Here is an 18,155-nt window from a genome sequence, read left to right as displayed (position 1 = left end):
CCCTGTCCTGAGGGTCTTTAGTCTTGACCCTGTCCTGAGGGTCTAGTCCTGACCCTGTCCTAAGAGTCTTTAGTCCTGAGCCTCTCTCTCTCTCTCTCTATCTCTCCGTAACCACAGAGACCAAAACCCATCAGAAAAACTGCTGCACTTTGTCTGCTAAACACCAGCAGCATCTCATTCCTACCTCCAAAATAACACCACCCCACTGTCTTTCTCTCTCTCTGTCTGTCTCCCTCTCTCTATGTGTCTCCCTCTCTCTCTCCAGCCATCCCTCCGTACTGTAATCACAGCATTAAAGAAGGGCTGCAGAGAGCAGGAGGAGAATTGATTGCTATGGAGGAGACATGAAAGCTTGGTTACACCACAGATTACTACAGAGGGAGAGGGAGAGAGAGAGATAGAGAGAGAGCAAGCGCTGTGGGTCAGCTTCACTACAGCTGCACAACCAAACCAATCAATAGTGCCTATTGTAACCAGGAGCATGTGGTGGAGGGAGGGGAGAGTTGGGGGGGGGGGGGGGTAGATGGAGAATAAGAAACGCCTCAAAAGAAAGGATGAGTGGAAGGAGAGAGGGGTAGAAGAGGAGGGAGGCATTAGATACGGAGGAAAACAGGCAGGGGGTATCAGAGAGTGTATCTACACACTGACGCTACAATACCACCTTCCTCCCACCAGCTGCTTCACACTCCTCTAACAAAACCTTTCCTGCTGCATGGTCCCCACTCGACTGGCCTCAAATCTACTCTGATTTCCTCCTGCTCCACCAGGTGAATCAGGTCCTGGTTCTGGAAGCGGGTTCTTGTTTAGTGGCTGTTCTCTCGTGGTTCAGAGCGAGTCGAGTAGGGACTAAACCGTGGCGTGTAAACCTTGCAGAGCGCTGATCGTCCAGAGAGAGTCGTCACTCTACGCCACGCAACGCAGACGACCAGCACCAACTCTCCATCTGTAAAATCTCCAGCTGCAGCAGAGATCACGTTTGTTTTTATCCGACTCACGACGGCAGCTCGTAAAATGACGCCGTGGTCTTTTGAAGAGGTTCAAACGCTCCTTGGATCGGTGGCCGACGAAAGAATCCAGCGAGAGCTGGACGCTGCAACAAGGAAGGAACAAACTCTACTGATCTGTCTGAACTGATGACGGAGCTGTGTTCAGTCCCAAACAACAACAACACGCCGATACACCATGAGTAAACACCGCTTAACGTTACCTCCGCCGTTGTTGTGGTTTACAAAGCCCGCTGTTCCCCTTAGAGACGGGGTTAGAGACGACACCAGATACATTTCAGGGGGGAGCTGTGGGAGTGGAAAACCAACCAGGGACCAACAGAGTGTAGAGTCGGTACCATGCAGTGGAAACTCATCATTAGACCACTTCAACTGTCTCTAAACGGGTCTTCCAAACATGAGCATCGAAAACTCAGGTGTTCAAATGTATTGTAAACCAAGACACAGACGTTTCTGCGTCCTACTCCGATGTTACAGGCTCCTGGACAAAAATAATCATTAATTTAATAGGCCCGTTAAAAACTAAATATTATAAAATACAAATAAAGCTGAATATAAATGATACAAGAAGAACTACATTTGACTAAACAGTCAAAACCAGTTTAAAAAACTGTCGCAGGGGCTATGTTCTCTTTCTTCTCCGTTTTTACTCAGTGCTCTTATTTCTCCGCGCTCGTTGTGTCTGTTTTACTGAGTTTAACCTCGTCTTTGCGCTCTCACATAAACACGGGTCCAGCGCTGTGATTGGACAGAGTCAGACGAGGGGGCGGGGCCATTCTAAAGTCTCTGCACTTGAAGCAGAGTCGGAAGCGGAGCAGAATCAGAACGACTCGTTTTCTGACTCAGGCAGCGCACAGAAAAGTGACTGAGGTCTTGTTTCACAGTGTGTTGGTTGGTGGGCTCCAGATTCACACATTAATGTGAATACACACCTGCGGAGTCTTACATTATATCCTCTTTAAAGAGAGCAGAGACCTGGAGAGACGGGAGTTTTGATAGAGGATCAATGGGAGAAACCAGAGAAGATCCACATATCAAATCAATGTTGATGGAGCAAGAGTGTGCAGCAACCTGAGCCTCAGCTTCATCCTCATGCATTGGAAATCTGTCATAATACACAATAAGGTCTATCTAATTCTGTCAGATACAATCTAACTTATAGGGGGATGTAATCTGTGTATGCACCTGCGTACACGTATGTGTGTGAGTGAGAGAGAGAGAGAGAGAGAGAGAGAGATACTCTCCCTGGCCACATTATCAGAAACCCCACCCCTGCCTGTGTACAGTGCATCTGTTGGTGTAAGGTATGTTAAGTTTATGTTTATCTTAAGGAAAGGAAGTTGGAAAAGTCCTGTAGTTGATCACACACACCACTCCAGCTCATTCTAAAGGGACCATCCCTCCATGCTCCATCCTGAATGGGAATGTGTGAATGCGGCCTTAAGTGGGTGTTTCCATTAAACTGGCCAGCGTGGGGGCATACAAGGTGGGAGTGTGTAATGAAGTGAGTGTGTATTACATTTCTACAGCTTCACTGCAGCACTGAGAGCTGAACAGTGGAGAATAAAGAGACCAAAGCCTCTCCTGATGGAGGGAGGAGAGAAGAGAGGTGACCCCTCTCGTCTTCACTCAATCAGTCCACAGCAATGCATAGGGCACTTCACCTGCCAGCTCATAACTCTCTCTCTCACACACACACACACACGCACACTTTCTCTGTATAGGAGTCATGCCAAAACCACTTTACCTGTCAGGTCATAAAACACACAGAGAAAACACTAACTTGCTAGTGCATCTCTCACACCCTGACACACTAGCAAGAAAACACACACACACACAGAGAGAGAGAGAGAGGTTAAAACCTGTTTGCTTTGACCAGCCCAATGGGTTGAGGTGAAATATAAAGAGTCCTATTTATAGAGAGAGGAAAAAAGACAGTCAATACATGTCTCTTCCGACAGACTATTCTCTCTCTCTCTCTATGACAGTGTCATAGGGCACAGTATCTGTAGAGTACACAAGGTCATAGGGTACAGTATCCATAGGCTACACGGGGTCATAGGGCACAGTATCCGTAGGGTACACAAGGTCATAGGGTACAGTATCCATAGGGTACACGGGGTCAGAGGGTACAGTATCCGTAGGGTACACGGGGTCAGAGGGTACAGTATCCATAGGGTACACGGGGTCATAGGGCATAGTATCCATAGGGTACACGGGGTCATAGGGCACAGTATCCGTAGGGTACACGGGGTCGTAGGGTACAGTATCCGTAGGGTACACGGGGTCATAGGGTACAGTATCCGTAGGGTACACGGGGTCATAGGGTACAGTATCCGTAGGGTACACGGGGTCAGAGGGTACAGTATCCGTAGGGTACACGGGGTCATAGGGTACAGTATCCATAGGGTACACGGGGTCATAGGGTACAGTATCTATAGGGTACACGGGGTCATAGGGCACAGTATCCGTAGGGTACACGGGGTCAGAGGGTACAGTATCCGTAGGGTACACGGGGTCATAGGGTACAGTATCCATAGGGTACAGTATCCATAGGGTACACGGGGTCATAGGGTACAGTATCTATAGGGTACACGGGGTCATAGGGCACAGTATCCGTAGGGTACACGGGGTCATAGGGTACAGTATCCGTAGGGTACACGGGGTCAGAGGGTACAGTATCCGTAGGGTACACGGGGTCATAGGGCATAGTATCCATAGGGTACACGGGGTCATAGGGTACAGTATCCATAGGGTACACGGGGTCATAGGGCACAGTATCCATAGGGTACACGGGGTCATAGGGCACAGTATCCGTAGGGTACACGGGGTCATAGGGCATAGTATCCATAGGGTACACGGGGTCATAGGGTACAGTATCCATAGGGTACACGGGGTCATAGGGCACAGTATCCGTAGGGTACACGGGGTCGTAGGGTACAGTATCCGTAGGGTACACGGGGTCAGAGGGTACAGTATCCGTAGGGTACACGGGGTCATAGGGCATAGTATCCATAGGGTACAGTATCCATAGGGTACACGGGGTCATAGGGTACACGGGGTCATAGGGTACAGTATCCATAGGGTACACGGGGTCATAGGGCACAGTATCCATAGGGTACACGGGGTCATAGGGCACAGTATCCGTAGGGTACACGGGGTCATAGGGCATAGTATCCATAGGGTACACGGGGTCATAGGGCATAGTATCCATAGGGTACACGGGGTCATAGGGTACAGTATCCATAGGGTACACGGGGTCATAGGGCACAGTATCCGTAGGGTACACGGGGTCATAGGGCACAGTATCCGTAGGGTACACGGGGTCATAGGGCATAGTATCCATAGGGTACACGGGGTCATAGGGCATAGTATCCATAGGGTACACGGGGTCATAGGGCATAGTATCCATAGGGTACACGGGGTCATAGGGCATAGTATCCATAGGGTACACGGGGTCATAGGGCACAGTATCCGTAGGGTACACCGGGTCGTAGGGTACACAGGGTCATTTGCTGCATTATTTGGTCAGCTAGAGTGTAATGTCTAAGTGTGAATGTGAGAAAACTGTTTTCCAGCAGCTAATAAAGGTCCTCTCTTCTGCCCAGGAAGAGATTTAAGGCCCCCTCACACTTCCAGTGGGTGCTGATATGTTTCAAGAACACAAATGCAGGCATTCTATCTCTCTCACACACACACACACACACACACACTTTTTCAGCTAAGTCAATGCTGCATAAATGGAACGAAGCCCAGTGTAGTAAGCAATCACTCCTGTCACTGAAAACAAAAATATGTTCTGTCTCTCTCTCCCTCCCTCCCTCTCTCTCTCTGCAGCCAGACCCTTGTTGGTTTGCTGCAGCCAGTCAATAGCACAGACGTGCTTGACAATTTATCATTTCTCGCTTCTCATTTTTCACCTATTGACGTGTTTCTCCATTAATTCTCATGGCCTTAACGCTGCTGGGTCCAGATGGCTGGGACACGGACGCAGAGCCGGCCGTTTGCATGTAGCACAAACGCATACAAACATACACAGTCCACAACAGCGAGGGTTTCTGTGACGTACGAGAGAAAAAAAAAGAACCTCTGTGATTCAAACGGCCGTTCTTTTGATTGTGAACGGAAACACGGAAGCTCTAATCAGACACTACATGATTAAACCTCTCTAGCCCACACATGACACTGGGCATCATGAGATTAGACTCATGTACAGGGGCCCGTTCTACTGCTCAGTGCTTTTTTATGAAGCTTATACAGGCTGTGTGTGTGTGTGTGTGTGTGTGTGAGAGAGAGATTGGACCAGGGGAGCGGTGAATTGGGTGTACGGGTGCTGGACGTTGTGAGGATGGCTAGAGCTAATCTACTAATACCATTACTACCATTACCGGACTGGAACAGAAATGCCCAGGCAGCAGCTTTCCCCTCACTGCCAGAGGCCCATCAGCTCACGGTTACGGAGCCGCTAACAGGATTAAAACCCGAAGGGATGCAGGAAAGGCATCGACTGAGGGGTTCTGAGGGGTCCGAGACGACGCGAGACACCGAAAACTCATCCGGCTAAACGCCAGCGGGGCGCAGAAGGGACAAGGACGCAAATCAGCTGAGCTCAGCTCGTCCGGGACAGCGCTGGACAATGCTGGATCACGTCTGGGCGACTGGGAGATTACGTTCCTCTCAAAATGAAGTGTGTCATATTACATCCCCGTAAAACGGCACGGTGCTTCCAGGACGCTTCAAGAAGGACTACAATAGATCGGGTTTTGGAGAGGATACTGCTGACCAAAGAGGGGTGTGGCCTCAAACCGGTGGAGTAATGGAATAAAACGATGTACTTCGCTGAGTCTGAAAACACAAGAGGGGCTTTAAACTGTGTCAAATGGTTATTTTTCCAATAACAGTTTCTAATCCATGGCACATTTTGTCCTGTGTCCACTGCCCAGAGCCCAGTACCATGCCGTAACACACCTGAGCTGAATTGTCACCCTTTGTTGTGGCGGTTAAATGCAATCACCACACAGTCCTGACTCGACTTACACAAACACAGCTGCTGTGGACGCAGACCTGTCTCTAACAGTGACAACAACACAGACAGCTCCGATTGGCCGACTGCCTCGTCTGTGGAGCATGGGTGTAGATTTGCTCTTGACCTGGGTGGGGACCTATGAATTTTTGCTTGTTTTTAATTTTTTTTCAACGGAAGTTGCTCCTCTGAGACTGAGAACTGACAGTTGGCAGTTTCCAAACCAAGTTATTCATAGCTACTGACGACTGTAGCCTGCTGTACGCTGTGTGCCAAAGCCTAGCATTGCCATTAACGTTATTATGACAGCTCCATATGTCCTTCTTTTTTGCTGCCCACAATGCACCTGGGTCTCAGTAAGTCTGTTTTAGTGGCGCTGCTCACAACCAAACTACAGTCTCAGGTGACAGCAGGGAAAGGCACAGCCAATCACACTGGACGTGTGTAACGGGGAGAAAGGACTCGAGTAGAGAACGTGATTTAACCCTTTCTGCACCTCTGGGTTTATGAGGGGATCAAATCACTGGTGGGAAGATTCAACAAATTGCTAAATATTGGAGGGGCCCCGTCTCCTCCGTCCATGCTTTGTGTGTGTGTGTGTGTGTGAGAGAGAGATTGGACCAGGGGAGCGGTGAATTGGGTGTACGGGTGCTGGACGTTGTGAGGATGGCTAGAGCTAATCTACTAATACCATTACTACCATTAGGATCCAGATTCATTTCCAGATCATAACATGATAGAACTCTGTCTTGGACACGCTGCACAACACAGACTCGTAGCCCTCAGTCATACAACAATAAACTAACAAATGTAGCACAGTAATCCCTCGCTACTTCGCGGGGTTTTTCACGGGGGGCTTATGGCTGCTATGTCGCGGACACTGAGGGACAATCGGAAAACAGTGAAAGATGAACAGCCAAAATATTTTATTAAATCCATTAAAATTTCATTAATTCTTCTATATATTCTTCAGTCATTAGCCCACTGTCAGTAGAGAAGAGTGCACCAATCTTTATGATTTCATTTTCAAACCCATTCCTCTTCTTTTTAGTTCATTTATTATTCTACATGTTACTAATCTGAATAATGGAGTAGACCCTGTGCAGCTGAGGAATGACTCTGTTAAAGAAACTGGGAGGATATCACATGTAGTTCCAGCTATAAATCATTAGAGAACGGCTGTTTAATGCACAGGGTGGTTGTGAACAGTAACAGGGAGGGGTTTAAAATACTCGTTAAATACTTAAAAATATCTGTCCTCTACTTCGTGGAAGTTCGTTTTTCTCTTGGTCTTGGAACGCATCCCCCGCCAAAAACGAGGGATCACTGTATTCTCCGATAGCTCAAAAATAAAAACAAACACAACCGTGCTTTATTTACTGGTTAAGAACATTAATAGCCACTGGAACGAAGGGCCTTTTAAAAAGGTTTGTTTTGTAAATGGAACTTCATAGCGACGACCCGGAGGAAGTAACTGAAAGGAGCGAGTAAGTGGATGTGTAAGGTCTGGTGTCGATGTGTTTGCGTTCCTCTTTACAGCTCTGATGTTGGAGGGTGCCTTCCACCAGTTATTTAGCTTGTCTCATTAATAACTGCTTTTTCAGTTTATTCTCCACAGTTGTGTAATGAAAGATTACAGAGACCCCCCTCTCCTTCTGGAGAAGAGAATGTAATGAACCTTTAGGGAACACAACTGGACTCTAACACCACTGCTGTACCTTTAAAGATGCACTACACTGATTGTAGCTTTAGTGACAGTAATGTTCCTGTACAGTGTCTTTGTTTCTGGGAGTGAACAGTAGGTGTACGTTCTGCTGTAAGAAATGTGTATAAATGAAAAGAAGTGATTAAGGCCAGTGTTCTGTGGAGTGATGGAGCATCTTCCAGTTCCTATGGTTCTGCACTGATCTCACTAATGTTTATGTGGCTGAATGCCATTAAGCATTCACAGCAATGTTTTCGAGTCTAGTGTAAAGTCTTCACGGAAAAGAGCAGGAGCTGGAACACACTCTCCTTCCTCTCAGAAATAAATGAGCAGGTGACCACAAAGTTTTGTGTGTGTGTGTGTGTGTGAGAGAGACAATATCTGAACTGAGTCACAATATTGGACAATGATTGTTTGTGTGTGTGTGTGTGTTCAGGATGCAGCGACGGCTGTGTGAGATGATGTACATATACTCAATCTCTTTCTCTAACTCACAGGTGCGCGCGCGCACACACACACACACACACACACACACACACACACACTGCACGGTAGATTTGGTATCAATCATAGCTGAAGGTGACACACAGCATGACAAAGCTGCACCAGCGAGGGTCTAACACACTTTAACACCACTACAAACGCGCGCACACACACACACACACTAATGAGTGATGGTGACAGGGAGCAGAACCACAGGCGATCAGAGCAGCACGAGGGGGAGGGAGGCGTCATTATTTTCACAATAATAACAGTTTATTCTGCCAACAGTGAGACACTAACAGAGCACAGCGAGAGGACACACACACACACAGTCTATAATCATGCATACTCCAGTAACCAAGCTTCCAAGATTGCTTTTTCCCCCCCACTCTGTATGCTCCTCCCTTCATCCCTCCCTCTACCTTTCTCTACTTGTCTCCTCTCTAAATGTTTCTCCTTCTGTCTCACCCTTTTTCTCATCCCCTCTCTGATGTGCTCCTTCTCTCCCTCCCTCTGGTGGTAAAGTGTGTGAATGTTCTCGGATGGTGGCGTAGTGTTCCCTTTCTCGTGTCTTCAGGCTGAGGGGGTTAAGGAGCTCGCGGGCCGTGGGCGGAAGGTCAGGGGGGTGCACAGTGTTCAGGGAAAACGAGAGAAAGATGGAGGGATTCTGGGAGAAAAGGGAAGGATTGGGGGATGGGAGGAGGAGCCTAATGACCTCCCATGATACCAACACGGCCATCGTTATATCAGTCTCTCTCTCTTTCTCTCACACACACACACACCTCCTGTTACTTCGGTGTCACACCACTTTGACACAGGATCGGGACGGTGTCCATTTTCTGTGAGAGAAAGTGTTGCTGATCAGAAAAAAGCTGTGGCTTATTAACGTAATGTTTCATTGATAAGAATGATTTCTAGCTAGGGCTGGCCCTGAAGAGTCGGTGTTCAGATATTTGTTCATCGTGTAGGTATTCTGGTTTTAATTTTGAGATTCGAGTATTCATGTTTTTTGGACAAATGTAGCTACTGATAAAGGTAACGCTCCACTCTGCCTCATCAACATAAACCCCCTGAATGAAGCCCTAAAAGAGCCCAACACCCTACAACAATCTACTCACAACAAAGAGTGGCTAGGCTACAGTTCATAATGTCAGCTTTACACCTCGAATTAGACCAGACCAGGGAATGAGTCAGGGAGCGAGTCAGGAAACAGGTTAGGGAACGAGTCAGGGAGCGGGTCAGGGAGCAAGTCAGGGAACAGGTTAGGGAACGAGTCAGGGATCGAGTCAGGAAACAGGTTAGGGAACGAGTCAGGGAACGAGGCAGGGAGCGGGTCAGGAAACAGGTTAGGGAACGAGTCAGGGAGCGGGTCAGGGAGCAAGTCAGGGAACAGGTTAGGGAATGAGTCAGGGATCGAGTCAGGAAACAGGTTAGGGAACGAGTCCAGGAACGAGGCAGGGAGCGGGTCAGGGAACAAGGGAAGAAAAAGGTCAGGGAACAAGTCAGGGAGCGAGTCAGGAAACAGGTTAGGGAACGAGTCAGGGAACGAGGCAGGGAGCGGGTCAGGGAATGAGGAGGAAAAAGGTCAGGGAGCGAGTCAGGGAGCGAGTCAGGAAAAAGGTCAGGGAACGAGTCAGGGAGCGAGTCAGGGAGCGAGTCAGGAAAAAGGTCAGGGAACGAGTCAGGGAGCGAGTCAGGAAAAAGGTCAGGGAGCGAGTCAGGAAAAAGGTCAGGGAACGAGTCAGGGAGCGAGTCAGGAAAAAGGTCAGGGAACGAGTCAGGGAGCGAGTCAGGAAAAAGGTCAGGGAACGAGTCAGGGAGCGAGTCAGGAAAAAGGTCAGGGAACGAGTCAGGAAAAAGGTTACGGAAAAGGTCAGGGAGAGCTGCAGCACAGACTCTGGATTTTAAAACAGGCGTGAGACGCAGAGTTTCCCCTCCACACACAGACACACCAAATATTTGCCGAAGTATTCAATAGAAGCTCCAAAGCCCTTAAAAATGGTATTCGGAACAGCCCTATTAAAAGCACACACTGTCTCTCTCAGTATGTTAGAGTGTGTGTGTGTGTGTCCTATAGTCCACAAATGTACCCCCTCCCTTCAGCATGTGGTACCTCAGACACAAACAAAGAGCAAACGAAAGGATTCCACTCCAGATTCACGCTTCAGTTTCAGCTTCAGCACAAAAAACGTGCAAAACTTTAGAAATTACAAATCTGTTAATAACGAGGACAAACACATCACGTGAGACCTGTGTAATTTAGCAGCTGAGAGTACAAAGGCATTCAGGTGAAGTGTCAATCACAGGCAGATCTCAGAGGGTCAAATGACACAGGTGAGCTCTTACCTGCTGTGATATCGTCATCGGTGACATCCATCTCCTCCTCTGGGGCCTTGGGCTCTGTGGGTGGAGCTTCAGGGGGCGGCGGGGCCAGCTGGGTGGTTTCTGGAGCTGTTCCCGCTGCAACACACACACACACAGAGCAGGGTTAATAAGACATTGCTTTTTCTCTATACTCATCAAATCCAGTCTCAGTGTCCGTGTCGGAAAGGACAAACATTCCTCTCCCTCTGTTCCTAATGTCACTAATTCCTCCTCGTGTTCCCGACGCCTCGTTAGGCAGCTCATCAGCCCTTATTGGCGCTTTGCATTATGGGACGTTTTATTAGCCTGTAACCCCTCACCATTACACTCATTTTTACTCCGCTGCCTCGTTTAGCCCTTATCCCGAAATTACCAATTAAAATAAGCTTTTCATTAGGGGCCGGTGAATTAATCAATGCTGCTTAAAGGTGAGGAGCAGCTAATCTAGGATCACTGCTAATTAATGAAGACCCCCTCTTTCACCCACTCAGAGAGAGAGAGAGAGAGAGAGAGACACTCTATAAGCTCTAGAAGATTTACTTGATTGGCAAGAGACAATGATGGTGCTTTTCCACTGCGTGGTACAGACTCTACTCTTTGTTTGGTCCCTGGTCTCAGGAACAGAGGTCTTTGGAAACCACGACAACGGCGGCGGTGGCGTTAAGCGGTGTTTACTCATGGTGTATTACCGTGTTGTTGTTGAGTCGGATAAATACAACACACAGCGGCGTCCAAATCTCCAAAGGTTTTAAAGAAAGAGACACTCACCACCTTTGCTTTAGAGGTCCTTACACACCTTCTACAACAACGCCACACACACACAGCAAGAAATACCCTCACACTCACACAACAAATCCAACAATTATCTCTCACTCATTCACACACACACACACACACACACACACACACACAGGTTTCTGATTAAAAGTTTCCTAAATCCTGTCTCCTCCAGTTTGTGGGGTTTTCTGCAGAAATATTGACAACATCCCTCCAATTACAACTGCTGATGATACGTGTGTGTGTGTGTGTGTGTGTGTGTGTGTGTATTGATGTATCCTCCTGTCCCTGTGAACAAGCTCCTTTACGTTTCAATTAACCCCTCTATTGACCACTGACATATTTAAAGGCAATCTCCACCCCTCCCCACAGAGACCAGGTCAGGCCCACATTCTCTCTCTCTCTCTACCCCACCTATGTCTCCCTCTCTCTACCCCACCTCTCGCGCTCTCTCTACCCCACCTCTCGCTCTCTCTCTCTCTCTTTACCCCACCTCTCGCGCTCTCTCTCTCTACCCCACCTCTAGCTCTCTCTCTCTCTCTACCCCACCTCTCGCTCTCTCTCTCTCTACCCCACCTCTCGCTCTCTCTCTCTCTACCCCACCTCTCGCTCTCTCTCTCTACCCCACCTCTCGCTCTCTCTCTCTCTACCCCACCTCTCGCTCTCTCTCTCTCTACCCCACCTCTCGCTCTCTCTCTCTCTACCCCACCTCTCGCTCTCTCTCTCTCTACCCCACCTCTCGCTCTCTCTCTCTCTACCCCACCTCTCGCTCTCTCTCTCTCTACCCCACCTCTCTCTCTCTCTCTCTCTACCCCACCTCTCTCTATCTGTGGTTAGTGCTGAACAGAGCTGTGTGTTTACTCTGTGTCCGCCTTCACTCGTACTTTTAAAACCGATAATAAATATTACTAAAATGAAATGAAAAGTTGATGTCACTGGATGGATGGGTGGATGAAGGTGTGTCTACAAGGCTGTGTTTAGACTTCACCAGGGTCCTCTGCTGAGAGGAATATAAAAGCTACAGGGCCTTATTTCATTTCAACCAATTACCACCCACTGTTCTCAGATGTAATTAAACACACTCAGTCATTAGAAACATTACTGAATATTAGCATTACTGCTGAACAAATGAGCATCGATTTCAAAAAGAAATGATAAACGCAGCATTTTAATGACACAGTTTTGTCAGACGTTGTATTAAAGTGTAAATCATTATGGTTTTCAGTGTAAAATTTAATTCAAATTTTGGTCTAAATTTTCTAATAAATGTATTAAATTCTGTGAGGAACTGAGGTCAAACGCATTTATTCCCAGGTCAAAGATTAACACGCCTTACTCATGTACATATGGAGGGAGGGAGAGAGGGGGGGAGAGGGAGAGAGACAGAGAAAGCGAGAGAGAGAGAGATAGAGAGATAAAAGAGAGAGAGAGAGAGAGAGCGCTAATTCAGAGAATAAAACCGAGCCAGAAGCAAGGTCAAACGTCCGTGTCAACCATGACACACTGCCTGCAAGCGGCCTTGTTAACCCCGGCCCTCCCCCTCTCTCATCCTCTCTCGTTCCCTCTCATCCCTCTATCCACCAGGGAGAAGAATGCAGTCACATAACAGACAAGAAACGCACCTCCACACACGGCAGCTCCTGGGCCCACTGCAGGGGTCCTGCTTTAAAAGCATCCCATAATTACTTCCCACACTGGTGGGTTTCCTCTCAGAGAGATATATATCACTGAGAAATATCAACAACAACAAGAACCAGTCGTCCTGGGGGTTAGAGCATCAGAACCGGCAATAACACACCCTCACACACACACACACACACACACACACACACACACACACTTTCCATAATAACTGTAATAGAGGAGCCACACCAAAGCCTTTTTTATGAGGTGACAACTCATTGAACTGGCTTTTAACTCATTCACACACTCACTCAGTCATGTTTAAGAACTGCTCCCGCACTCACCCGGCCCACTACCGCGCTCACCGGCCCGCTCACAGCCCACAGAAAACTGACTGGGGTCTTGTTTCACAGTGTGTGGGTTGGTGGGCTCCAGACTCACACATTAATGTGAACATGCTCTGGAAATGTGATGATGTAATAGTTCATGATGTGTCCGTTTTAAAGAAGTTTAAAAAGGGAGAACAGTGAAAGAGGTTGTGAAGACCCCCGGACCCCCGTTACACTCAGAGTGCACTGTTTATTCTGTGTATTCTCTGTAGGTGTCTCAGTCAGTTTCAGTCAGGTGAGCAATAACCTGAAAGAACAGCATCTGAGTGTTTACCAGGAGCGTTCAGAGCGCTCCTCTCTGTGTGTGTGTGTGGAGGTAAAAGCAGTCTTGGGGCCCTCTGTCAATCTGCTGCCCCTGGGGGGTGCGTTTTGGGGAGTAAGGGGGGCAGGTTGAGAGAGAGATATTGAGGGAACACACCCGCAGAGGCTGCTATACTCTCACAGGAGAATTGCCCCAGGCCCCTTTTAATCACCTGGCTGTCCCAACATCCATCCATCTATCCATCCCTCCCTTCCTCCCTCGTCTACGATGGGGGCCCCAGGGACCGGTGGAGAACAGTGACAACTCCAACAGAATCCCTTGTGCAGGTGTCACAGTCAGGTGGAGGAGGGCAGAGAACGGAGGAGAGAAAGAGAATGGACATAAAGGACCTAAATAAGAAAGTGAAAAAAGAAATACAAAATAAAAAGAAATACTAAGAAGTAGAAAAAAACAATGGAAAAAATGTTTTAAATTAGATCAACATAAGGCCAACCACCACTTTTTACAAACGGTTACTAACACAATGTCACCCAGTTTCACACACACACTCACCTGAGGACAGAGCTCTACACACTCCACACTACACACCCAGTCTCTCTCTCACACAAACACTCACCTGTGGACAGAGCAACACACACTCACCCAGTCTCTCTCTCTCACAAACACACACACTCACCTGTGGACAGAGCTGCACACACTCACCCAGTCACTCACAAACCTGTGGACAGTTTCACACATTCACTGAATCACTCACACACTCACTCAGTCACTCAAACTCACACCTGTGGACAGTTTCACTCACTCACACACTCACACCTGTGGACAGTTTCACACACACACACCTGCGGACAGTTTCACACACACACTCAATCACTCACACCTGCGGACAGTTTCACACACTCACCCAGTCACTCACACACTCATCCAGTCACTCACACACTCACCTGTGGACAGTTTCACACACTCACCCAGTCACTCACACACTCATCCAGTCACTCACACCTGTGGACAGTTTCACACACTCACCCAGTCACTCACACACTCATCCAGTCACTCACACACTCACCTGTGGACAGTTTCACACACTCACCCAGTAACTCACACACTCACACCTGTGGACAGTTTCACACACTCACCCTCTCACCCAATCACTCACACACACACCTGCGGACAGTTTCACACACTCACCCAGTCACTCTCACACTCACCTGTGAACAGTTTCACACACTCACCCAGTCACTCACACACACACACACACACCTGTGGACAGTTTCACACACTCACCCAGTCACTCACACACTCATCCAGTCACTCACACCTGTGGACAGTTTCACACACTCACCCAGTCACTCACACACTCATCCAGTCACTCACACCTGTGGACAGTTTCACACACTCACCCAATCACTCACACACACACACACACACACACACACACACACACACCTGCGGACAGTTTCACACACTCACCCAGTCATTCTCTCACACACACACACCTGCGGACAGTTTCACACACTCACCCAATCACTCACACACTCACCCAGTCACTCTCACACACACACACCTGTGGACAGTTTCACACCCTCACCCAGTCACTCACACACACACACAGTCACTCACACACTCACCTGTGGACAGTTTCACACACTCACCCAGTCACTCTCACACACACACCTGTGGACAGTTTCACTCACTCACCCAGTCACTCACACACTCACCCACCTGCGGACAGTTTCACACACTCACCCAGTCACTCTCACACACACTCACCTGTGGACAGTTTCACACAATCACACAGTCACTCACACACTCACCCAGTCACACCTGTGAACAGTTTCACACACTCACCCAGTCACTCTCTCACACACACCTGTGGACAGTTTCACACACTCACCCAGTCACTCACACACTCACCCAGTCACTCTCTCACACACACACATGTGGACAGTTTCACACACTCACCCAGTCACTCACCCAATCACTCACACACTCACACCTGCGGACAGTTTCACACACTCACCCAGTCACTCACACACAAACCTGCGGACAGTTTCACACACTCACCCAGTCACTCACCCACTCACCCAATCACTCTCACACACACACACACCTGCGGACAGTTTCACACACTCACCCAATCACTCACACACACACACCAAATCACGCACACTCACCCAATCACTCACACCTGCGGACAGTTTCACACACTCACCCAGTCACTCTCACACACACACCTGTGGACAGTTTCACACACTCACCCAATCACTCACACACTCACCCAATCACTCACACACTCACACCTGTGGACAGATTCACACACTCACCCAGTCACTCACACCTGTGGACAGTTTCACACACTCACCCAGTCACTCTCACACTCACCCAGTCACTCTCACACACACACACACACGTGTGCAGGTGTGTCTGTGTTTCACACAATCACCCAGTCACTCACACACTCACCCAATCACTCACACACTCACACCTGCGGACAGTTTCACACACTCAAACACTCACCCAATCACTCACACACACACACACACACACTCACCTGAGGACAGAGCTCTACACACTCCACACTACACACCCAGTCTCTCTCTCACACAAACACTCACCTGTGGACAGAGCAACACACACTCACCCAGTCTCTCTCTCTCACAAACACATACACTCACCTGTGGACAGAGCTGCACACACTCACCCAGTCACTCACAAACCTGTGGACAGTTTCACACATTCACTGAATCACTCACACACTCACTCAGTCACTCAAACTCACACCTGTGGACAGTTTCACTCACTCACACCTGTGGACAGTTTCACACACACACACACCTGCGGACAGTTTCACACACACACCCAATCACTCACACACTCACCTGTGGACAGTTTCACACACTCACCCAGTCACTCACACACTCATCCAGTCACTCACACACTCACCTGTGGACAGTTTCACACACTCACCCAGTCACTCACACCTGTGGACAGTTTCACACACTCACCCAGTCACTCACACACTCATCCAGTCACTCACACCTGTGGACAGTTTCACACACTCACCCAGTCACTCACACACTCACCTGTGGACAGTTTCACACACTCACCCTCTCACCCAATCACTCACACACACACCTGCGGACAGTTTCACACACTCACCCAGTCACTCTCACACTCACCTGTGAACAGTTTCACACACTCACCCAGTCACTCACACACACACTTGTGGACAGTTTCACACACTCACCCAGTCACTCACACCTGTGGACAGTTTCACACACTCACCCAGTCACTCACACACTCATCCAGTCACTCACACCTGTGGACAGTTTCACACACTCACCCAATCACTCACACACACACACACACACCTGCGGACAGTTTCACACACTCACCCAGTCATTCTCTCACACACACACACCTGCGGACAGTTTCACACACTCACCCAATCACTCACACACTCACCCAGTCACTCTCACACACACACACCTGTGGACAGTTTCACACCCTCACCCAGTCACTCACACACACACCTGTGGACAGTTTCACACACTCACCCAGTCACTCTCACACACACACACACACACCTGTGGACAGTTTCACTCACTCACCCAGTCACTCACACACTCACCCACCTGCGGACAGTTTCACACACTCACCCAGTCACTCTCACACACACTCACCTGTGGACAGTTTCACACAATCACACAGTCACTCACACACTCACCCAGTCACACCTGTGAACAGTTTCACACACTCACCCAGTCACTCTCTCACACACACCTGTGGACAGTTTCACACACTCACCCAGTCACTCACACACTCACCCAGTCACTCTCTCACACACACACATGTGGACAGTTTCACACACTCACCCAGTCACTCACACACTCACACCTGCGGACAGTTTCACACACTCACCCAGTCACTCACACACAAACCTGCGGACAGTTTCACACACTCACCCAGTCACTCACCCACTCACCCAATCACTCTCACACACACACACACACCTGCGGACAGTTTCACACACTCACCCAATCACTCACACACACACACCAAATCACGCACACTCACCCAATCACTCACACCTGCGGACAGTTTCACACACTCACCCAGTCACTCTCACACACACACCTGTGGACAGTTTCACACACTCACCCAATCACTCACACACTCACCCAATCACTCACACACTCACACCTGTGGACAGTTTCACACACTCACCCAGTCACTCACACCTGTGGACAGTTTCACACACTCACCCAGTCACTCTCACACTCACCCAGTCACTCTCACACACACACACACACGTGTGCAGGTGTGTCTGTGTTTCACACACTCACCCAGTCACTCACACACTCACACCTGCGGACAGTTTCACACACTCACACAATCACCCAATCACTCACACACACACACACACACACACCTGCGGACAGTTTCACACACTCACCCAGTCACTCTCTCACACACACACACCTGCGGACAGTTTCACACACTCACCCAGTCACTCTCACACACA

The 18,155-nt window shown here is 48.8% G+C and overlaps 1 protein-coding gene across 2 annotated transcripts in view; it reads right to left on the bottom strand.

The window, feature by feature from the left end:
* Positions 1–18,155, bottom strand: part of LOC136667951 (WD repeat-containing protein 7) — a 222,170-nt gene that overhangs the window by 86,142 nt on the left and 117,873 nt on the right. For both annotated transcript variants that reach the window (XM_066645141.1, XM_066645142.1), the window contains one exon: positions 10,562–10,675. In XM_066645141.1, coding sequence (XP_066501238.1) covers positions 10,562–10,675 — 114 coding nt within the window. The remainder of the gene's footprint in view (positions 1–10,561; positions 10,676–18,155) is intronic.

This window comes from Hoplias malabaricus, chromosome 15 (genome assembly GCF_029633855.1).
Source record: "Hoplias malabaricus isolate fHopMal1 chromosome 15, fHopMal1.hap1, whole genome shotgun sequence".
In the NCBI taxonomy this organism is placed as follows: Eukaryota; Metazoa; Chordata; class Actinopteri; order Characiformes; family Erythrinidae; genus Hoplias; species Hoplias malabaricus.
This window is presented reverse-complemented; position numbering and strand designations above follow the sequence as displayed.